At 35.2% G+C, this 24864-nt stretch overlaps 1 protein-coding gene across 2 annotated transcripts in view; it reads right to left on the bottom strand.

Annotated features, from left to right (window-relative positions):
• The window catches only part of LOC115874950, a 153711-nt gene that overhangs the window by 13158 nt on the left and 115689 nt on the right, over nucleotides 1-24864 (bottom strand). For both annotated transcript variants that reach the window (XM_030890259.1, XM_030890258.1), the window contains exons 16-17: nucleotides 18703-18789; nucleotides 18132-18252 (exon numbers count right to left, since the gene is read on the bottom strand). In XM_030890259.1, coding sequence (XP_030746119.1) covers nucleotides 18132-18252; nucleotides 18703-18789 — 208 coding nt within the window. The remainder of the gene's footprint in view (nucleotides 1-18131; nucleotides 18253-18702; nucleotides 18790-24864) is intronic.

Genomic DNA, 24864 nt, shown 5'->3' with positions numbered 1-24864 from the left:
CTCTCTACTTGATTAATACTAGTCTTAGACCATTTTGTGATACCAAAAGAGTAGGTTAAAACAGGTAAAGCGTATGTATTTATTGCTTTCGTCATATTTCGGCTGTTTATGTGACTATATGCAATTTTACGCGTTCTTTCGAAAACTTTCTTTTCAAGTTTTTCTCTTGTTCCAACGTGATCTATGCTACGTGCTTGTTCTAGACCGAGATATTTATATAGGTCACGTGGTTCCATGGGTTGAATTTCCGAGGCTCCATCATGATTCACTACATCAGAGAACTTCCTCTTATTTATATGGATAGTTCTGCATTTTTCTAGCCCAAATTTCATTTGTATATCGGAGCTAAATGTTTTAACTATATCTATCATTTTATTAAGTTATTGTTTTGAAGATGCGTATATTTTAAGATCATCCATATATAATAGATGACTTATCTTGTGTGTTGAGTTAGGACTTTTAAGTTTGAAACCATATATGTCGTTGTTGTTGAGAAGCTTGCTAAGAGGATTGATGGACATGACGAACCACAGAGCGCTCAAGCTATCTCCCTGAAATATTCCTTTTTTTATTCGTATAGATGGAACTGTGAGTAACTTTCCATGGTGATTTAATGTTAAGTCAGTACTCCATTTCAACATAGAGTGGCTAAGGAAGGATCGTAACTCAGGATGGACACCATGTATCTCTAGTACGTATTTCAACCAGGAATGTGGCACGGAGTCAAAGGCCTTTTGATAATCTATATAGGCCATATGGATAGTTCTGTTATTTTTAATTGCTTGGTTTACTACTACAGAGTCAATGACCAACTGTTCTTTGCACCCGTACGATCTCTTGATGCATTCTTTTTGTTCTTCAGAAAGTAGTTTGTTTATATCTAGGTGGTTATAGATTTTAGCGGTGATGCAGGAGATAAGGATCTTGTATATGGTTGGAAGACAGGCTATAGGTCTATATTTTGAAGGGTCATTCACTTCACTGGGGTGTTTAGGGATCAGGTAGGTTGTAGCTATCGTAAAGAATTGTGGCATGTTTTGTGGATTGGACACGATGTCAGAGAAGTATTCAGATAGGTAAGCATGCGAGACCCAGAATCTTTTCCACCAGAAATGTTGTATCTTGTCTGGCCCAGCAGCTTTCCAATTGGCAGTTTTCGAAATTGCTTCTTTGATATCTGCTTCAGTGATGACAGTATATTCCATTGCAGATTCCGAGGGAAATTATATTTCCTGAAGCCAGGCTGCTTGAGTGTCTTTGAGTGTCATTGAGAACTGTCATTCGTATATAATGGCGCCCAAAATTTTTTAAGATCCTCTGATGTCAAGTTTAAAAGATGTAAAATTTAACGTAAAAATAATGTATTAAAAGTATTATTTAATAAAAGTCAAAAATGAAGTTAGCAGGTTAACACGTTTTACTGACGATATTCAATTAAATATATTGAATCTGTTAATAGTTTAAAAAAAATTAGTTGTGAAAATTAGATAAAAGTGATGCAAAGTAGGAATAACTTCCGCATTTATCGAGACGGCCTACTTATAGGATAATTGGAATTATTGTTGTTTGGTTAGATATTGACTTTATAAGGCTTCTCATGAATTTACAATGGAAGTATTATAAAACATTTTTTAACTAACTTACTACTGTAGTGGCCCTGATTGTTAAAGAAAATTTAAATTTAAAATGGATAATTAGAGATAAAAAAGTTATTGAAATGATGTCACCTCGATATATGGGAAAATCTTGGGGAGAATTATTTATAGATTAGCATCACGCAAGCCAATATTTTTACAACGAAATTTAATTATGTGGTCTTTCAAAATAGTTAATTTTTGATCGGGCTTAAGGGGGGCCCGGTGCATTCTTGCCAGCCAGGTCTGTAGATTGCATAATGACGGCTTTCGTATGCCTGTTGTGCCATACATATGACCCAGGTATTTAAACGCAGACAGACCGCTGTTGGCCAGGATTTTAATGCCGTCGATACTGTAAAGAGGTTTTTCTACGATGGAGGAATTTTTATTTCCATGGTGCGTTAATGCAGCTATTGAAGTGCACTTCTTTGGGTTCAGACTCATGCCGCGCTTACTTAGGAATTTTGTTGTCTCGTCTATTGCAAGGGGCATGAGTCTGATATCGTCCTCCATCAGTACCAGGTCGTCTGCGAAGGCCATTACCGTCATCCTCATGTCGCCGTCCAGAGTGCCGCCTTTATTGTCCGCATTATGTTTTTCTAGCATTTCGTCCATTACAATATTGAATAGTAATGGGCTCAGAGGGTCGCCCTGCTTCACCCCACGGTTTATGTCGATCCTCCGTGTTGTTTGTTGCCCTATTTTGATGGTAGTGGCCGCCTTGTCCAGACTCCCCATTATGTATGCGATCGTCCTTACGTCTATCCCCATCCTTCGCAGCCCTCGGTGCACGCTGTGGTGTGACACCGTGTCAAACGCCTTACTGATGTCCAGGGAGACCACGCTAAACGATTTGCCCTGTTGTTGATTGTTCTGGACCGGATGAAGTGGTCCAGAAGAAGGACATTTGCCAGGGCTCCGTCTATTTGCGTGAATCCCCTCTGGCTGGCGTTCAACTCAATGCTGCTCTTGATCTTGCTGCTCAGGATCCTATGCATAAGGCGTTGGCCGGTTGACCCGATGGTAATGGGACGCCAGTTAGCTGGGGAGCTTCGGTCGCCGTCCTTGGGCACAAGAACGGTTCTCAGCAGCTTCCAGCTCTTGGGATGCACGTTCCTGAATAGGATGGCCGACATAACTATGGCCCAGTGGTTTGTTGGGATGCTCCTTGCCTGTTGGACTGTTAGGCCATCTGGGCCCGGGGCGGAAACCTTCCAATGCGCCGTGGCCTTCTCTACGTCGTCTGGTGTTATCGGTAGGAAGGTTGGAGCAGCAATTTTGGGGCTAATGTCCTCCAGGTCCAGGGGGGATTGGCCTTCTAGGATATTGCTGTAAAAACTATCAACGTCCTCCATTAAGGGTGTTTCAGGAGGATCGTTGAGGGCTCGGCCAGACAGGATTATGTCGGCCAGCATAGATTTGTCCTTCTGGAACAGGTCTTGGGCCTTTTTGAAGGCGCTTGAGCGCGGGCCCCTACCACCCCGTGACACTCCGTAGTTTCTTTTGGCTTGTACCTGGTTGTTATTAGGGCGGGTTTGGTAGTTTGTTCTTCTGCTACCCATTGGCGAGATCTCAGCCAACCAGGCGTCGATCGACTCTCCGAGCGCACTGCTTGAGCCCAATAGGGCCTGGTCGATGATTTTGCGCAGGAGCTTTTGAGCTGGTTGTAGCTCACTACGCTGGGCGCAGAAGAATTCCCTAAACTCATCACTCTCCGGTATGGGCTCTTCTATGTTGGTGAGCCAGGAGTTATTTGGAGACGTGTTGTCCGGAGGCACGTCGGTAGTTGTTGCTGGGGTGGCAGGAGGATCGGCGTTGACAGTTTGCGCTTCGCATTCAGGTGTTGTGCTGCGATTACGTATTATCACGTTGCTTAGGATCTGGATTCTTGATGTGGCGGGGATTTGGGCTTCCCTCTGGCTCTGGTGTAAAGTATATAGTTTCGTTTGGCCTGATGGTGCTTGGACGTGGTGTTAAAAAGTTGCTTTCAGTTGGTATTGGCGGGGGGGGGGCGTTGGTGTTCTGCTCTCCCTCTCGGTGTGCACCTGGATATGCGGCAGTAGATCTTCGTTCGAGCGGCGCTTAACGGCTTTAGAAGGTCTGTCTAGAAGCGGCGACAGCTCCGTCGGCGATCTGCGTAAACATGTCAGCAGTATTTGCATCGGGTTCTGTCGCCGCAGGACCGGGTCATGATATGTGATTTTAGCTGGCTCTTTTGGGCGAAGCTTGTCTTGCAGGTATTGCATATTAGGTCCTTTTTCTCGGCTCCATCTCGTTTGAGACATCCTGACTTAGCTGCTGTATCTTGTGAGTGAACCTTTGGGACGCCAGAAACATTAAACTAAATACATGAATACTAGATAAATATGTGAATGACAAATGATGGTTTCCTATCAGTTATTTTTGCTTCTGTCATGAAAATCGGTTTCTCTTATTTAAAAATGACGAAAAAATTGTTTCAGTTAGATCATCACGCTGGAACTGCTATTATAATAAAAAAATCCATCAAGCATATGGAATTACCTAAATACAGTACAAACCACATGCAAGGTACTACCATAAGAGTTAAAACAATGGCTTATGAGTTAACAGTTTCTGCAGTTTACTACCCACCAAGACATAATATTAAAAAATAAAACTTCTAATGACTTCTTCAGTACTCTGGGTAACAAATTTATTATTGGTGGTGACTACAATTCTAAACACACAATACTTGGTTCGCTAAACTAAAGGCGGAGGACTAGCTAATGCCATTCAGGAAAAAACTACTCTTTTCTTTCAACTTCTCCCCTACTTATTGGTCAACTGATCATAATAAAATTCCAGACCTCTTGGATTTTTTCATCACAAATGGTATATCCTCTAACTACATGGAAGTTTTTTCAAGCTGCGATCTGTCTTCCGACCATTCTCCAATAATTGCTACAGTCAGGGAGAGGGTGGAGCATTCGGCCAGGAGGAGGTTTCGGCCGAATTCAAATACTCTCTCTTTACGTGAAATTCTAGGGTTTCCCGTCACGTCGGGACCAGCCGGCTGTTAGCCACTGCCATTAATGTCATTTCTACGTGAAAATATAGTTGTGAGTGCGTAAAAATTGTTATGTGTTTTTTTGATGGTATATCGGTAAGTATTTCGCCATTATCAATTAGCTGATTCAAATCCCACCTTCATGAATTATTGCCTTTGGGTATTTGTGATAGTATGCCTTATGATGTAAGAATTACAACACAGAAGTGATAAAGAAAAAGCACACTTTTTTGCAGAACACCTCGCAAAAGTATTCTCACCGCATAATAATGACTTAAATCATGAAATAGAGAGAAGTGTGTTAGCTGTCCCATTAAACATAAATGAGCAATCATGTTTTTAACAGTTAAAAGTTAAAAGTTTAAAAGTTAAGTTCAGCACGAAATTATATTATATTACCAGGAGTCTCTCTCGATAAGACAACGTCAAAAATGTCAAAAGAACTATCAAGGAAAGGCTTAGTACTAACACATATATATTTAATGCCATCTTAAGATTGAATTACTGGCCGAGATCGCTGAAATCGAACATCCGAAATTATAATGATCCCAAAACACGGTAAGGATTTAAACAGAGTCTTCTCATATTGTCCTATTATCTTACTACCATCAGTTTTCAAAATGCTTGAAAGACTGATACTTCGAAGACTCTTCAGATCCAAAAACCGAAAAATGGATACCACATCACGAGTTTGATTTTCGAGAAAGATATTCCACTATTCGGCAGATACATCGGATTACCCGCAATATAACTCAAACTCTAGAAGAAAAAAAGTATTGCACATCAGTGTTTCTTGATGTTGGGTCAGGCTTTCGACAAAGTATGGCATACGGGAGTACTTCATAAAAGTAAAAATTATCTTCCCATGTGATACTTTCCGCTATTGAAATCCTACCTAAATGGTAAAGAGTTTAGAATCAGAGTAAGTGAGGATGTATCTGCAAATTATAGCATAAATGCAAGTGTTCCACAAAGTAGTGTCTAAATATAACACCAACGGCTACTTTTGCAGAAGACCCAGTAATTATAGCTGTCAACAAACAGCCGGAAACAGCTTCCTTGATATTAAAATGATATCTAAATGTAACAGAGGGATGGTTACGTGTGATTGGAAAATAAAAATTAATACATCAAAATCGGCCCAAATAACCTTTACTTTAAATATTTAATTATTAAATTATTATATTCCATTAAATACTTAGGTATGCACTTGGATACTAATCTTACCTGGAAAGAACACATAGTAAAGAAACGTAAGCAAATACATTTAAAAATAAAAGATTTATAGTGGTTTACAGGAAGAAGATCAAAACTATCGCTAGAGAATAAAGTTCCTTTATACAAAACCATAATACCTATTTGGACATATGGAGCAGAACTCTATGGATGTGCTAGTAAATCAAATATAGCCTTAATACAAAGGAGCCAATTCAAAATTCTACGGATGATAATAGATGCACCATGGTATGTCTCTAATCATACCCTACATGAAGACTTAAAAATTCCGTACGTCAAAGAAGTCATCCAAACTCGGAGCAAAAAACATTTCAATATACTACATGATCACACCTTACTGCAGCCTCTACTTGAACCAGTGCCTACAAGAAGACTTAAAAGACAAAGATGTCCATCTGGTTTGAAAGTATATCAAGGAGAATTTTTCGCTGGAAAAGACCTCACCACGTTAACTGGAGCGTCATTGCTCTCAAGTCATCAAATTAGTCCATAGAATTAGAAAAGAAACAACTATTTTAAATAAAGTTTTTCGAAATTTGGCCTGGAACCCCGTGTTTTAGTCATTTATTACTTTAAAAATGTCAAATTTGATAGATACCTGAGGGCAAAAGAGTATTTTTTTTCCGGTTAATGTATATATTCCTCCTGTAACTCAGTGTTATCGCTGTCTTCGTTTTGGCTATACTAAGAACAATTGTAAAGGTAAAGAAAGATATTTTAATTGCGGAGAGGAGGAGAATCATTTACAAGATGGAGAAGTTAAATTTTCTTGTGTTACACAATGTTTTTACTGTAAGGATGACCATAAGTCCTCATCAAAAAAGTGTCCTGAATATTCTAGACAAAAAAATATTAAAGAATTAATAGCCCTCGAAAATTTAACTTTTTATGATGCCAGTGAGACATGTAAAAAATATTATATATCAAATGGAGAATTTTTTTTGAACAACAATAACTTTCCAGAATTAATTAAAAAACGTAATGGGGAAGATATAGCAAAGAAAAATGATAATATTATTAAACCTTCTGAAAGAAGAACACAGTATTTTCAGAATGGAGTAAAAGGTCCTTTTAACAGGTTGTATCTGAAAATTCAGCCAAGAAAAGGATAGTTCATAAGGGAGTTGATAAAAAAGCTAGAGATGATTGTCTTTTTTTCCAAATTCAAGACCGCCAAAACAAGTCTACATCAGATATAAACATTTTACAATGGAATATTCGTAGTGTTAATTCAAATCGTTTTTATTAGCAAATGAAGAGTCTCCAGATATAATTTTTCTAAATGAAACATGGCTATAAAATCCAATCAAAATTTTATTTTATCATCATATAATATAATTCGTCAGGATAGGGAAGATGGATATGGTGGAGTGACAATTTAGTAGTAGTCCGGCACGCGTCGGCGACGGTCGCGATGTCGGATGATCCGAAAGATCCTGATAAGTCTGACAAAATAAAGTGCAAAATTTGTCTAGAAAATGCTGATAAACGTAGTTTAAAGTGTAGTAATCAAAACTGTGCAGTTTACATTCATAAAAAATGTTTCGACAATATCGCCAAGTGGTTTTCTATCGATTTAAAAACTGGCGCTGCCAGAGGCTGTTTGAGGACGGAAAACGTTCCAGACTTGCATCTACATCTGCTGATATACCGTGCGATAGTGTTGTGGTTTTGAAAAAGGAAATAGAGTGTTTAACGAGGGAAAAGGAGCTGATAAATAAATTGGCAAGTGAGAGAGAATACACTATCTCTATTCTAAAAAAGGATTTGGCCGACGTGAATTCCAAGGTATGCAGAAACACGGCCGCTGATAATTTTTTATCTTGCGATGAGCAAAAGAGTGCTAATACGGCTACTTTATCTTATAGTGAAGCGACAAAAACGAAGAATGTAGTCAAGTCAAAACCCTATTTACTAATAAAATCGACGGATAGAAATGTATTAAATTCATCTGTAGAAAAAATATTTAAATCTCGTTTTTCACTAGGCTCACTGAATGTCGAAATAAATAATACCAAGTGTACCAAAGACGGTTTCCAAATTTCTTGTAATAGTGAAACCGACATAACAAATCTGAAAGATCATCTAAAAGAAAAAATTGGAAATGAGTTTGAAGTGTGTGACTAAAAAAGATTGAATCCGAGAGTGGCAGTTTACGGAATTCCCGCAGATTTTAAAAAGGCCGGAACAAAACTTGAGCTCGTAGATGACTTTATCGAAAAAATAATATACGATAACAATCTCGATACGAATATCGGTGACATAAAACTTGTTTATGCTTTTCAAAAAAAATCTTTAATTAACGTAGTTTTAGAATTATCAAGTAGTTTTTATAAATTTCTTTCCAACAGGGGTTTTGTATATATAGGTTGGCAAAGATACAGGGTAAATGATTATTTTAATATTGTTCGTTGTTATAATTGCTGTAAATATGGACATTTAAGTAAAGATTGTAAAAATAATATAGTTTGTCAAAATTGCTCTGGTTCTCATAGTGCTAAGGATTGCAGGGCAGATGTCAAATGTTTGGACATTGTCAAATGTTAGGACATTTAAATGTAAGATCAATTTTCACAAATTTTAACAATTTCACAGATTTAATGGCCTCTGAGCGTTTTGACGTAATGTGTATTTCTGAGACATGGATTGCGTCAAATTACGCAACCGATATGATCTTCCAAATTATTTGTTTTTTCATAAGGATAGAGCGGGTCGTGGAGGAGGAGTTGGAATGTATATCCATGAGGATATTTCTTGTAAGGTTGTGTTTTCTGATCTAGAGGAAATGGAGGGAGTGGATCAGCTCTTTCTTGAAGTTACAGTTCATAATTTTAAAATTTTATTTTGTGTTTTATATAGAGCACCCTCTGGTAGTATCCCACATTTTGTGGAGCATGTAGATAATATTATGTCATTTGTTATATCGCAATATGACCATATATGTTTTACCGGAGATATAAATATAAATCAGCTAACAGATAACAGTTTTCTGGACTGCATATCGCCTTTTGACATGATTTCTCTTATTAAAGAACCTACACGTACTACAGTCTGTTCGCAATCTTGTATCGATGTTATTTGTTTAAGCTCGGTACTTTCAGATATGGTAACATCTTCTGGCGTTACTCCTGCAGATGACATTTCAGACCACAGTTTACTTTATTGTTCTTTGGATTTGAATTTGCCTAAAACTTTACCGCGTGAAATTGTGTTTAGAGACTTTAAGTATTTCTCTAGGGCAAGCTTTTTGAATGATTTACATGCTGTTAACTGGAATTCTATTTACTACATGAAAAACATCGACGAAAAAGTAAACTTTCTGTCAAATAAAATTATTGACCTATTTAATATGCATGCACCTCTTTTGTCTAGGCGAGTGACGAAGCCATGTGCTCCGTGGTTGTCATGTAATACAAAATTGTTAATTAAGGAGAGAAATAACGCCTTGACAAAATACAAAAAATCTAAATCTACGTCAGATTTGGCCTATTATAAATCACTTCGTAATCTAGTTACCAACATAGTACATCAGGAGAAAAGGGCTTTCTTAAATTTACACGACTCTAACACAAACAGCAAAATACTCTGGAAAGCTCTAAAAACTTTGAATATTAAATCTAAGCAAACAGAATCTATTCCCGATAAATTTAAAAATGTCAATAATCTTAATGATTACTTCGCTTCAGTCTACAGTCAATATAACAGCTGCAAACTAACTGCTGAATCTTTAAAATTCAAAAAATTTAATGACACTATTTGTTTTAAATTCAGATTGGCCGAGGAGTGGGAGATAATTAAAATTGTTACATCATTAAAATCCAATGCAGCTGGCTATGATGGTATCACTATATTATGTTACAATACTGTTTGCCCTGCGTTGCTTTACCTCTAACTCATATTGTTAATTTATGTCTTGAAACGGGATATTTTCCAACTGCTTGGAAACTTTCTTTGGTTAAACCACTCCCAAAATCAAATAAGCCGACAGAACTTTCAGACTTCAGACCTATAGCTTTAATACCGGTCTTATAAAAAATACTTGAAATTTTTTTAAAACCTCAAATCTACCAGTATGCAGTTTTTAATAAAATAATACCAGCTCATCAATCTGGTTTCAGGCAAGGCCATAACACTGCCACTGTGCTATCGTATGTAATAGATAATATTTTGAATAGTATGGATGATGGCGAAGCTTTGGCTCTAATTTTACTGGATTTTTCTAAAGCGTTTGACACGCTGGACCACGAGTTATTGTGTAGCAAACTGGCGTTTTATGGATTTTCTGACATATCACTGAAGTTTTTTCGGTGCTATCTCTCGGATAGAAAACAAGTTGTTCAAATTGATGACAATTTTTCATCCTCAAATTGTGTTACTTCTGGAGTGCCTAGGGCTCTGTCCTTGGTCCTATCTTATTTTTAATTTACACGGCAGATTTACTTCGAAAGTCGTCTTATTGTAATGTGATATCTTATGCTGATGATACACAATTATTTATGTCATTTGATCCAAATGAAACAGAAACTGCTATAAGTAAGATTACTCATGATCTTAAACTGATATCTGAGTACTCTGCTGAAAATAACCTAAAGTTAAATATTAATAAGTGTTCTTTGATGTGCTTTTGTTCTCCGCGTCGGTCGTTACGAATCTGTTTCATCACAGCTAAAGGCTAACTTGAATTGTACATCCCTAAATTGTGTTAAGCTATATAAAAATCTAGGCGTCGTCTTTGACGTGGACATGCGCTTTAAAAGTCATATAACAAATATTCTGAAAAAATCTTATTGTGTCTTAAAATCGTTATATATGAATAAATATCTCCTAAATTTTAAAATCCGAAAAAAATTATGTGAGTCTCTTATATTTCTTATAAATTGCGTATTGCCTTGTTTCATTTTATAACTGTTTAGATAAAAATTCCAAAAATCGACTGCAATAACTGCAAAATTCATGTTGTAGGTTTGTATTTAGCTTACTGGAGTACGACCATATTTCTGAAAAAAATAAATATACTACAACGGCTCAAAATAGATAACATGTATAAGTATCAGACATGTAATTTTACACAAAAAAATTATTTCCACAAAGACCCCTTATATTTATTTGACAGATTTATATTTCGCAGTGATGTAAAACAGAACCTTGCGATATCCAAATAAACTGGAGTTTCCTGTTTACAGCTCCTCTATGCTCCTATCTATATAATGCAATTTTATTGTTTAATAATATCGAAAATACTGTTAAAGAAAATGTCTCTAAGCACTTTTTCGGAAAAAGCTTAAGGAGGTTTACATGAGAGCCAACAGATTTGACGTCTCCCTGATCCAGATCACTTTTTTATCAGTTTTGTTTTTATTGTCATAATATATGATTTTTTTTGTTAAATTATTTTATTTTTCATGGAGATCCGTCGTGTCCTATTATAATGTGTTGGTTAGTTACGGTCCACCCCGGGTATTTGATTTCCCCGGTACCACCCATATCTGGGAGGCATTCCCCTATCCGCCACCTGGGGAGGCGCCTGGGAGAGGTCCAACACTACCCCTCCTGCAAGCAGGTTCTGCAAGCAGGTTCCAGGATAATAATAAAGCCATTTATTATTATTATTATTATAATTTGCGTCAAAAAGAATATTACTTTTTCTAATTTAAAAAAATTTAATTCAGAAGTTGCTCGATTTATTAATATTAAAATTGCTGATTTAATATTAATTAATATTTATATTAATTCAGATAAAAATGTTTCGGAAGATCTGTTTAAACAACTTTTAGATGGTTTCGATTTAAATAAAATTATTATTATGGGAGATTTTAATTCCCATCATCCATTATGGGATGAATCTCCTATTAATAGGGGTGGAATAAGACTTGCAAATTTTATTATAGAAAATGATATGGTTATTTTAAATGATGGTTTGGTTTGGTTTGGTTTTATGTTATTTTTCCTTTAATAAAGCCATTTATTATTATTATTATTATAATTTGCGTCAAAAAGAATATTATTTTTTCTAATTTAAAAAAATTTAATTCAGAAGTTGCTCAATTTATTAATATTAAAAGTGCTGATTTAATATTAATTAATATTTATATTAATTCAGATAAAAATGTTTCGGAAGATCTGTTTAAACAACTTTTAGATGGTTTAGATTTAAATAAAATTATTATTATGGGAGATTTTAATTCCCATCATCCATTATGGGATGAATCTCCTCTTAATAGGGGTGGAATAAGGCTTGCAAATTTTATTATAGAAAATGATATGGTTATTTTAAATGATGGTTCTAGAACTCTTGTGCAAAATCCGAATTCAAGTTCGAGTGCAGTTGATTTAACAATTGTCAGTGGCGCATTAGCTATAAATTCTAACTGGAAAGTTATTAGTGATTGTGGAAATAGCGATCATTATCCTACACTTTTACATTTAAATTTATCAAATAATTTATATTTAAAAAAAGCTTTTGTAAATAGTTATTGTGTACGAAATTCTAGTAAAGCTGATTGGCATCTTCATCAACATAAAATAGCTGTGCAGTTAATCGAGAAAAATAGTACTATTTTATATTATAATGATTTGTCTTTTATTATGAATAGAGCTGCTGATGATGCCATTCCTTTGAAAAAATGTGGTTTTTATCCTAAAATTGGAAAACCATGGTGGGATGAAGAATGTTCTCAGTAGGTTCAAGACAGAAAGAGAGCAATTAATGTTTTCAATAATGTTCCAACATAGTCTAATTTTATCAATGCTAAAAGATGTATTGCAGTTACGAGAAAAAAATTAAGATGAAAGAAAAAACAAAAATTTCAATCTTTTTGTGAAACATTAAATAGGGAATCTAGTATTTCATACGTTTGGGGAAATATAGTATACATAAATCCGAATTTTACACTGTCGCCAACATTTATAAATAGTAACATCCTCCATTAATAGTAACATCATCTCACCTGGCATGGATGATATTTCTTATTCCATGCATAAAAATTTACCATTGATTGCTAAAAATTATCTTCTTAAAATATATAACATATGTTTATTTGAAGGTGTGTTACCGGATTCGTGGAAGAAATATAATATTATAAATATTTCTAAAAAGAAAACAAAAATCCTACTTTGCCAGAGAGTTACAGACCTATTGTATTATCTTCATGTCGTGGCAAAATTTTAGAAATTATGATTAAAAATCGTTTAGATTGGTTTTTGGAGAATAAAATTGTGTTTACAAATGAACAGGCAGGTTTTCGTAAGGGTAGGGGAATATATGATAATATTGCTTATTTATCTACTTTTATTTTTGATGCCTTTAATTCGTCACATTCAGTTATTGCTGTTTTCTTAGATATAAAATCTGCATATGATAATGTTAACATATACAAACTCTATAATTTGCTTATTAATTTACAAATTCCAGTAGAATTATCTAATTTAATTTTTAGACTTATGAAAAATAGATCGTTATTTTCCAGAAAATCTGATGGTTCCTTCTTAGGTCCGGTTTTAGCAACTAAAGGTATTCCGCAAGGTTCTCCATTAAGTACTATTCTTTTTAATATTTATATTTCAGAACTTTTTAAAAATTATTTAAATGTAAAGATTATTGGTTATGCGGACGATTTGTTAATTTTTGTTAAGGGTTCAAATATACTTGAGATGTCTGAAAAAATTAATAATGCTTTGGAGCTTGTAAATGACTTTCTTATTAATAGAGATCTTTCTTTATCTTTGGAAAAATGTGAGGCAGTATGGTTCACTAAGGGCAAACGAAGAGATCAGCCACCATTGATTCAACTTGGAAATCACATTATTCCATATAAACATCATGTGAAGTACTTGGGCGTTATTTTCAAAAACATTTAAAATGGGATTTGCATATTGAAAATCTTACTAATAAGGCTAAAAAAGCTTTAAATGTTTTAAGGGCTATTTGTAGAGTGTGGTGGGGAGCTGATCCTTGTACCCTTTTAATTATTTTTTCTGCTCTGGTGAGATCTCATTTGGAATTTGCAACAATTTTTATTAAACCAACTAGTCAAAAAAATTTAAATAAATCAGATGTAGTATTTTTTGAGGGTTTACGTATTTGTTTAGGTTGTATGAAATCTACTCCTAGATTAGCGTTGTTGGGAGAATCTTCTATGATTGATTTAGAATGTAGAAGAAAAATACTTGTAGGCAAATTTCTGTCTAAATTGTTAACTTTACAAAACAATCCATTAATAAATTTAATTTACAATATTAGAAAAACTGTTAATCCAATTTATATTAATAGTAATAAGGAGCAGCTATCCGCTGTCCTTTCCTTTTTATTTCCTTAAAACCCTAACCAGCAAATACTTATCCCCTTATCACCCACCTAGATATCTATTTTTCTTCCTTAAGACATTTCCATCTGATTTCCGTCTGATACCCGGCCAAGAATAGGATCAGAGTAACCGCTGCTGGTCGTAAAAGGCGACTAAAAGTGTACCCTTCTATATGATGGAGAGTTATTATAATGCCTCGGATGAACGTAATGGTGAACGGGATTTAGGCAGAGGGTCCCCGGAACCTGAGCTACAGTCTCCCGCAGTCAGTGGCGAAGCGAGTGGCACCACCCTGTGTATGGCTACCACAAGACACAATAGCGGCAACCCTGCATCAAATACCGCAACTTCAGAAAATGTGCCTTCAGCTTCGCAGCAAGAGGCCATTAATGAAGATGAGCAAGTTGCGAGAACAGCTTGTCAAAGCTGGTCTAGCAACTTGCTCATCTTCCAAATGGTCTAATGAAATAAATATTTTTCTAATGCGCAACTATTATAAAATAACTAACATCGAAACGGATATGCTTCGATATAGAGATAAATTACATCGTGCATTTTCTTTCCAATATCCAGACTTCAGTGCTAGTGAACAAAGACTCTCAGACCAGGTTCGAGCGATTAAAAGACGTAACCTACTCCCCTTTACAACTCTTAACCGTATAAAAGAGGAAGTAAATCTAGAACTTGAGGGTAACGAACAGCAGCAGCCACAACCACAGCAGAGTATGATAAACGCAGAAGCAGGAAACAATAACGAACAGGTAAATCAACCCATAGAACTAGCTACATTAGATAATGATAGTACTGTGGGTGACTTAAAAGATACCATCAATGCGGAACTTCATAAAGCACTGATTGAATATAGAAATGTAGATCCAAGATACAGACCTCCGTTACCTAAAATACATAACTCAATTAAACTGTCCCGTACACTTCAGATCCTAAACGCAGACATTCTTCCACCTATTCTGCAGCATATAAAGAACATAGTAGAGCTGCATGCAGTTATATATTGCTCGGCGGTCGCTGTAGCTAGAATAATGAGATTTAAAATTGAGACCAACTCTAGACAGAGCAAAAAAGAAACAGGCGCCATGGCAAAAACGGCTGAGGCTAACTATTGACGGGCTTCGAGCAGACATAGGAAGATTTACTAGTTTTCTGAGCACAGATGGAAGCAGTAAGAAGCTACTGAAGCAAGTGCAGATCATCAAGAAAAAATACGGACAGCATGCAGAAGGGGCTAACAATAGTGATAAGGAAATATTGGATACAATGAAGCAGAAACTCTCTGTGTACTCAGCGCGACTAGCAAGATATTCTAAAAACCAAAAACGGAAATCCCAAAATCGGCTTTTTAGTACAAATGAAAAAGCTTTCTATCGCCACTTGAATATGCAGAAAAATGACAAAATTCAAGACCTTAAATTGAGGATACGGAAGGATCGTAACTTTTAAAGTTTAAAAGAAATATTAAGTTTTATTGCTCCCCAACAAATATTATTGATATCTCTTTATCATATTAACGCATGAATATACTTGCTACATATGTATATATCTTTTTGTACTGTTTCTTTTCTCTCCTGTAAAATTAGGATAATGGAGTTAGCAGATTAAAACATTTCACCGACGATATATGACCACTAAGTAATTATGCCCAAGTTAGATTTCACCAAGTCGATTTCATTCATTTCAACTCAATAAATAAAAAATTCATATGATGCGGACTTTGTCTATAACACTGTACATATACCTGCAATGGAAATAAAAACATTTAATATTTACTAGTCGCTGTGTAATGTTTGTGCACAACGAAGTGGGCGAAGATTGGATATTATTAAGGAGCGATTCACGGGAGGAACAGTTAGATGGTGATAGGATTTGTTTGTAATTTAAAATTTTTATAAAAAGGCCCCTGCTCCATCCATTTAAATTATTTTCGGCTCTACAGTATTGCCATTTATTTACTAATTAGTATCATCTTTGTTAATTTAAATAAAATACACAGTAGGTATATTATTACATTTTTAGAAACTATTTATATATCTCATAATTTCTCTATTATACTATCCTATATCTACCTGTAATATAGTCTTCGAGAAAAAAATGAAACGTGTAATATTGATATGAACATGATCTTGAATATGCAACGATACATTCATGAACTGAGATTATTTAAAATTTAATTTCGGTTATGGGTTAAGGAAAGTGGATATATTCGATGTCTCCGAACCAACCAATTGGATATACCAAATATAACATACGGATATAAATGAATATTTATTTCTGTTCAGTTTGTTATAAAATTGCTCAATATAATTTGTAATTTTAAAGTCAACCCTATGTATATTTAGTTAAAAAATGCTAGCTTCTAAAAATGTAATAATATAATGGTTGTTTCATCTAAAATATCAAAGCAACTACTACTTTTCAAATAAAGCGAAAGCATTGTAACTCCGAATATAATTTAGATCGATGCAGCAGGTAGGTGCCTATGTAGAAGTCCAAATTTCCAAACAGATCCTATTACAATACCATAAAGGGCTAAAGTACCATATAGCGTTTTTTAAAACACTACCACTGCGAACGGCAGCTTTTCATCGGAGAGCAGTCGTGGATACTGTATTTCCTGGAGAGAAACTAATTAACAATAAAAAAACAAAAATATGAATATTGGGTGCCAGGCATGAACAGAGAAAGAAAAGACAATTGTATATTACTTAAAATTAATGACAATATTTATTCATGATGGACTGTTGATGGTAAATAACATTGTAGAATCATAACAATTATAGTGGTTATATGTCGAGTAAAGTTTTGTTAGAAATAATATGAAATATGTTCAATGAAAAGACTACGGAAAAGTACAATATAGATAAAGTATAAAAGATAGTAGTATAAAAATATTTTACTGTTGGCCAATACAACAAAAGGGACCAGGATGAGGACACCATGAACCAATACAGCCGTAACTATCAACTAGGCTTAGAAATAGGAACGAAGCAGCATAGGGCTTACACTACATCCATACTGAAGCAATCTATACATAAGATAAACTATCCATACATAGGACATCCGTCCACACCTGTCCATAGGAATCCGGACACCTGTCCATAGGAAAACCACCCGTATATAGGGCATCCAACCATAGGATAATGTCCGTACCTTGGAACACTACCCGTACCTTGGATAATGTCCGTACCTTGGATAATGTCCGTACCTTGGATAATGTCCGTACCTTGGATAATGTCCGTACCTTCGATAATGTCCATACTCTGGAACACTACCCGTACCTTGGAACACTATCCGTACCTTGGACCCTAAAAATACGAAACTCGTGTTTAAAACCTAACAAGGTCTAATAAACAAAATAAGCCTACCTCAAAATACTTCCGAGGGCTCTATAATAAACAAAGACAACTGTCGTTTCTTCCATTTAACATTCTGGAGGATAAAATCAAAAGAACACCAACGTGCCAGCAAAATACAAATACGAGTTGAGTTGGGCCAATCCAAAACTCTACCCTAAAAATACTCAATAATAATATCGAATCTAAAAAAGATAATATCTCATCTTTACCTGTAGCTTCGAAATAGCAGCCGATTCAAATTAAACAGCAACATTTAAATTACCATTTGTAAAAGCCGGGTTGTTGATGGCGACGGGGACAGCCGGTAAACAAAAAGTGACCTTACCTCGCGGAGAGCGAAACCTTGAAAATAAATGCCCACAGAAGCATCACAGGGTTGACGACTTGAGAACATTAGAACTACGCCAAGCGTGTCAAATAATTTATCAGGCCTGAGCGATACGGAATCCGGTGACAATACATATCATATTTCATATACAAAAGACATGTAACGAACTAAAAACGTTACAACCATCGACAGTGAATCACCCTCTATAATAGATAACTCTAGTAGTACCTCTGTTTGTCTTGATATCTCTCTATACAGCTTTCGAGCTTCCTCGACCCTTCGTGCTGAAAACGTTCTCCCGGGACGTGGAGGGGGCGGAACAACCTGTTTCCCATGTTTATGTTTATGTCTAAAAGAAATTGCTAAATAGTAAAAATTGAATAATTATACCGCTGATTGAAGAAATAAGAAGATGCGCAACCTTATGGGTGATTTTGTGGCACAAAATATGTCCGAGGTGTAGCTGGCGTTACCGTCAGGCTGTCCGAGATTTAGTTTAGCTCTGCGCCGCCGATGTAACTACAGCGTATTGAGAATACTGTGTATTGTAGTTCTGTTTTTAGTCGACAGAGTAGGTGGTTGCCGAAGACAGTGTTGCCAGAATTACGGATTAATCCATAGATTTACGGATTTTGGGTACAGTACGTTAATAATATGGATTTTCTATCATTAAACAATTTAATATAATATTATATGATCAAACAAAGAACGGCATCATGGAAATGAAGATCGCTGTCCATTAGGTTGCGGATCTTCCCAATTCTTTCAATCAACGCTTATACTATAAAACTTGATGGACCTTTTTGGCGATGGTTTAGGACTGGTAATTCGGACCCTTGGTTCTGTAATCGTATCCAGGCCTGGACAAGGAGCTCTCCTTGGCATTCTATAATTCATTAAATAATAAATCTATAATGTTATAGCAGTTAGTATGTTTAATAAAATGTAATAAGTTTTAGTGACCTCAAAATAAACTGAAACAAAATACAATCGTTCAGCTTTGCGAAATCATTATTTTTATGATAACCTTTATAGCATTGGTGCATTTCAACCGATGTTTTAAAATTTCGACAGAAGCGCTCGGTACAGCAGAAAAAGAAATGTCTGGCTTCTTTATTCCACGCCGTCCCGGTTGCCGTTTATTTTGGTGGCATGGAAATATATTGAAATTGTGCCTATGTCATAATATTTAAGTACATATTTTGATCTTTACTAGTGCAGTTATTGAAACTATGAACTTCTCAGGTACGAAGATTATGTGCTGTAACGCTGTTTCGGGTAGTAAACATTAAGTGACAAAGAACCTAAACTGGGATTCGCGTCGCATTGTGTTGTAACAAATTCAAATGATAATAAAATTGCCGAAAAAATGTTGAAACACGAAATTGTATTATACAGGGTTTCTCAGATTTTAATCGGGAAAATTTAATAGACGATAGAACTTGCAAAAATAAAACAAAAAGTTCATATCAACTTGTAAGATTTAAAGCTTCCTTTTCGAGATACAGGGTACCATTAGAATACTAATTATACTATTAATTACCAATTAGAATTTAATTTTTTTCGCAAGAAGTAAGCAAAATAGACAAAAAAGTCAGGAGATAAAAAAATAATATTTTTAATTACTAAATCCAAAAATAATATTAAACTTCTAAAAAAGCAGTGGCGTGCCTATTTTTTTCCTTTAAAAGAATTTAACAGTGATGCCCCACCGCCGCCCTTGGCCATTAAACTTAAATCTAATTACATCAAATTAAGTTCCATAGTAAGTATTATAAACGGGTCAAGTTATATCAAAATCGATTAAATAGTTTTTCAAATATCTTATTTTTTTTTTCTTTTTTAAGTAAATTTAACACCCTGTATCTCGAAAAGGAAGCTTTAAATCTTACAAGTTGATATGAACTTTTTGTTTTATTTTTGCAAGTTCTATCGTCTATTAAATTTTCCCGATTAAAATCTGAGACACCCTCAATTAAATATTAGGCTATACAAGGTCAACTAAAATTTAGGTAGCTGTTATTTAAATTTAAAATCCTTACATTTTAGGTATATGCTTCTTTAATAAAACTCACCTTTATTTTTTTCCTAGAATCCAAAAATCAATTAAATACATATAGCGTGTCTCATTATGTTAGCCCGTATGTAAAATGTAAATCAATGTATTTTTAAGTTTGGTTTATTCCATGAATTCATGTCCGTTCGAATAGAAGTGGCAACGGCGCTTCTGTACCTAAACCCCGTCCGAGGGTGCGAGACGGGTAAAAATTACTTTTCACTTTGCTTTTGTTCCTTGGTGCAACTACCACGTTGTTATTTGCTGTTCACTTAAATTTAGTAATATTCTTTAAATTAATATAGTTGTTATATTATACAAGTGCAGTTCATTTATTTATACAGTCCACATATATCAAGGTAACATTTGGTCCATTCGAGCCCGATTTGGTTCCGATTTAGTGAAGAATTTCCGCAGTCAAGGCGGCCATTAGTACGAGTTCAGGCCTACGCTGATAGTTCCAGTCCGGAAGTTATTTCGAAGTAAGTCCGTTTTATGTTAGAGTCTAGATTTGGTCACTTATTTTGAATTAATATTGCGTTGGAGGTCTTTTTGAGTGTGCAGCTGAATTACATTATATATTTTATTTTTATCTTTTTGGCTCTTGGTTATATTTTAATATGGCGGATCTTTCGAAATTAAAATTAAGATGGGGTACTATTAAGGGTCAGTTAACAAGAGCGAATTCATTTCTTGACAATGTCGATACTAGTAATTTGTCCGAAATTGACATTATACAGTTAAAAAGTCGGTTAGACATTGTTGAGCCTATTTTATCACAGTTTGAGGATGTTCAGTTAGATATAGAATCATTATTATTACTGTCAAAGGACGACGATAATGAGATAGACCAAATTATACAGAATGAATGTCCAAACAGAACTAGTTTTGAACAAGATTATTTGACAGTCGTATCGAAATTTAAGTCAATTTTAAAAAATTATGACAGTAGACAGACAGTCTAGCGTGAAGTAGACAGACAGTCTAGCGTTGAATCAAGAGCCAGTGGCGGCAATTTTGGTAATGCTAGTAATAGTTCACGACAAAAACTATCTATAAAATTACCCGATATTAAATTACCAGTTTTTAATGGTTCATATAAACGATGGCTCGAATTTCGAGATGCCTTTCAAGCCATTGTGAATGAAAATGTTCATTTGTCAAATGTAGAAAAGTTTTATTATTTAAAATCGTTTCTTGAAGGTGAACCGTTACATGCTATTGCCAATTTACAGGTTACGAACGACAATTATATTAATGCTTGGTCAATTTTAAAAGACAGATATGAAAACAAAAGACTAATAGTGGACAGTTATGTCAGGGACTTGTTTGAATGTCCTAAAGTAAATAAAGAATCTTATTCCGAATTACGGAAAGTTTATGACTTATTTAATAAAAGTTTGAGATCCCTAGAAAGTCTTGGGCAGAAAGTCGAGTGTGTTGGGATACACTTATTGTTTTCATGTTTGTTAATAAATTTGATCCTGTAACCCGACGTGAATTTCCCACATTTGATGACGTAAATAAGTTTTTAAAACGCCAATGCGAAATTTTAGAGAAATTAGAATCATCAAAAAGTGAAGTAAAATTAAATTTTAAGTCAGAAAAAATTAAATGTCATGCTGCGACAACACAGCAGAAATTCTCGTGTTATTTTTGTAGAAAAAATCACTCGATTTATAAATGTTTCGCATTTAAAAACTTAAATAGTCAGTCGAGGCTCAATGCAATAAATAAATTAAAATTGTGCTTAAATTGCTTTAGTCCTGAGCACTTAACTAATTGTCCCAAACTTAGTTCATGTCGCGAATGTGGAAATAAACATAATTCTTTGTTGCACATAAATGAGTGTACGGCCGAAACAACTAATAGGCCGGAAGTTTCATCCCTGTCGGCGCCAGCAGCGACTTCGTCACCATCAGGTACCAATCCCAAGAATTTATTAGCCCTGTGTGCGGCGAGTACCGTTAGGGAATATCGATTAGGGTCTAGTACATCGTTGCCAATATTGCCTACGGCTACGGTTCAAGTTTTTAGTTCCGATGGAAATATTTATTTAGCTCGAGCGTTGATTGATCCAGGGTCGCAGGGTAATTTTATTTCGGTTAACTTGGTTTATAAACTGGGTCTCGAAAAACAGTCTGTTAATTTTGAAATCCGAGGTGTAGGTCAAACATTGTCTACTACATCTAGTTCTAAAGTAAATGTTACAGTCATGTCAAATGTAAATAATGAATTTAAAGAAAACATTCCGTGTTCAGTAATATCAAAAATAACCCAAGAACTACCGTCTGTTTGTTTTGACATATCTAAATGGAATATTCCCAGTAACTTGAAGTTAGCAGATGAAACATTTAATGTACGCGGACCTGTAGATATCTTATTAGGTAATGATATTTTCTTTAGGATTTTGCTAATGAAACAGATTTGTATTCCTTGTATGGCGGTTCTTCAGAAAACTAGATTAGGCTGGATTTTGAGAAGATCATTTCAATAATACTCATACTCGAAATTCAGAAGGTCGTTTCGTGGTTAAATTTCCTTTTAAGGAAAATATAAGTCGAATAGGTCTTTCTAGAGAAACGGCATTTAAAAGACTTCTTATGTTAGAAAAGCGTTTGCTCAAGGATAACGGGTTAAAAAAGGAATACCTTGCATTTCTTGATTAATATCAAAAGCTCGGTCATATGACTCAAATCACAAATTTTTCTATGGATTCCGGTGATTCAAATGAATATTTTTATTTACCCCACCATGCCGTTGTCAAAGACATCAGTTTAACAACTCGCCTCAGAGTAGTTTTTTATGCCTCGGCACAAAGTGACACGGGAGTTTCTTTGAATGACGTGCAATATGTAGGTCCCACTATTCAACCAGATTTGCTCTCTATTCTTTTAAATTTTCGAATTTATCCTTATGTGATGAATGCTGATATCACTAAAATGTATCGACAAGTGTTGATCGACCCTAGTCAACGTAAATTTCAAAGAATTTTGTGGAAAACCCCTGGCGATCCATCCGCACAAATACAATGTTTCGAACTCAACACGGTAACTTACGGTTGTGCATCTTCTCCATTTTTAGCAGTTCGAACATTGCACCAATTAGGTTTAGAGTACAAGGATAAATACCCCCAAGCAAGTAAAACTATTTTGAATTGTTTCTATCTGGATGACTTGCTAGCTGGTGAATTTTCAGAAGCAAAATTACTACAACTGCAACAGGACATCGTGTTTATTCTCAGTACCGCCGGTTTTCAGCTACGCAAGTGGCTCTCAAATTCATCTCAATTGGTAAATAAATTTGAACTTGACACAGATCAACATTCCAGTATCCTGCAGTTAGGGGAAGGAGAGCAAAATAAGACACTAGGAATATTCTGGGATGCCGCGCAAGATTCCATTCATTACTCGATTAAAGTCGATTCGTCTTTTAGAAAAAATTACAAAACATGTAATATTGTCCGTCACAAGTCAGATATTTGACCCACGAGGTTTACTGGGTCCTTTTGTAGTAGTTGGGAAGTTAATTCTACAAAGTCTTTGGCAGGAAAAATTGTCGTGGGATACACCGGTTCCACAATATCTTGCTGAAAGGTGGTTAAAATTCTATAGCGATTTGCAAGTTCCAAACCAAACACAGTTAGTACTCCTCGACACATACTTGGTAATAATTGGGAGGTCTTGCAGATTCATGCTTTCGCAGACGCGTCAGAAAAGGCTTACGGTGGTTGTGTCTACATGGTGTGTTTAACAACATATGGGAAATATATTTCCTCTTATCTTATGGCATCCAAATCTCGGGTAGCTCCTCTGAAGAAAATAACTGTACCGCGTTTAGAACTTTGCGCGGCCTATGTAACTACTAAATTAGTAGAGAAGATTAAACAATCGATAAATATTCCTATCGATAAATATTTATATTGGACAGACTCAGCTATAACTTTATGTTGGATTCAGGGTTGTCCTAGTCGTTGGAAAACATTCGTGGCTAACAGAGTCACACAAATTCAAAATTTGTCTGATCCTAAAACCTGGTATCACGTTCAGTCGGAAAATAATCCTGCAGATTGTCTGTCCCGTGGCGTTTCCGCTTCATACTTACGTGATTTAGAACTGTGGTGGAAAGGTCCGATTTTATTATTTTCTCATCCAATCATAAACAGTCTTGTTGATTTTCCTAGCGACATTTCTGAACAAAAGCTGGTGACTCACGCAGCTTTGGTAAGCGAAGAATATCAGTTTGATTTCTGTCGATATTCGTCTCTACTAAAATACCAAAGAGTTATAGCTTTATGCTATCGATTTTTCCGGCGCCTCAAGTCAAAATGTGTCATCTCTGGTCCAATTCAACCTGAAGAACTTGAAAGGGCAGTCTTTTCCTAAAGAACTTAATACTTTATTAAAAGGAAAAAATGTGTCAAATTCTGCTAATATTTTATGTTTAAATCCATATGTAGATGAAGTTGGTATACTCAGAGTAGGACGACGAATACAAAAGGCAAACCTTATTGCTGAACAGAAACATCCGATCATTCTGCATAATAAACACCCTTTAACCACATTAATTCTTAGACACGAACATTTAAAATTATTACATTGTGGTCAACAGCAGTTATTATATTCAATTAGACAAAGATTTTGGCCTATTGCAGGTCGTAGTATCTGTAGAACCATAGTAAGAAGTTGCGTAGTGTGTTTCAGGGCAAAACCAGTTAAAATTTTATCAAACCAAATTTTATCAAATGGGAAATTTGCCGGAATGTCGTGTTACATCGTTTCAACCTGTTTTTGCCTGTACTGGCATTGATTATGCTGGGCCAATATCTATACGAGATCGCAAAACGCGAAATCCAAAAATGCTAAAATCTTATATCGTAATATTTATCTGTATGAGCACTAAATG

The sequence above is a fragment of the Sitophilus oryzae genome, unplaced genomic scaffold, assembly GCF_002938485.1.
Source record: "Sitophilus oryzae breed Bouriz unplaced genomic scaffold, Soryzae_2.0 scaffold_1307_pilon_pilon, whole genome shotgun sequence".
NCBI classification, from domain to species: domain Eukaryota; kingdom Metazoa; phylum Arthropoda; class Insecta; order Coleoptera; family Curculionidae; genus Sitophilus; species Sitophilus oryzae.
Note: the sequence above shows the minus strand (reverse complement) of the source record. Positions and strands in the feature narration are given on the sequence as shown.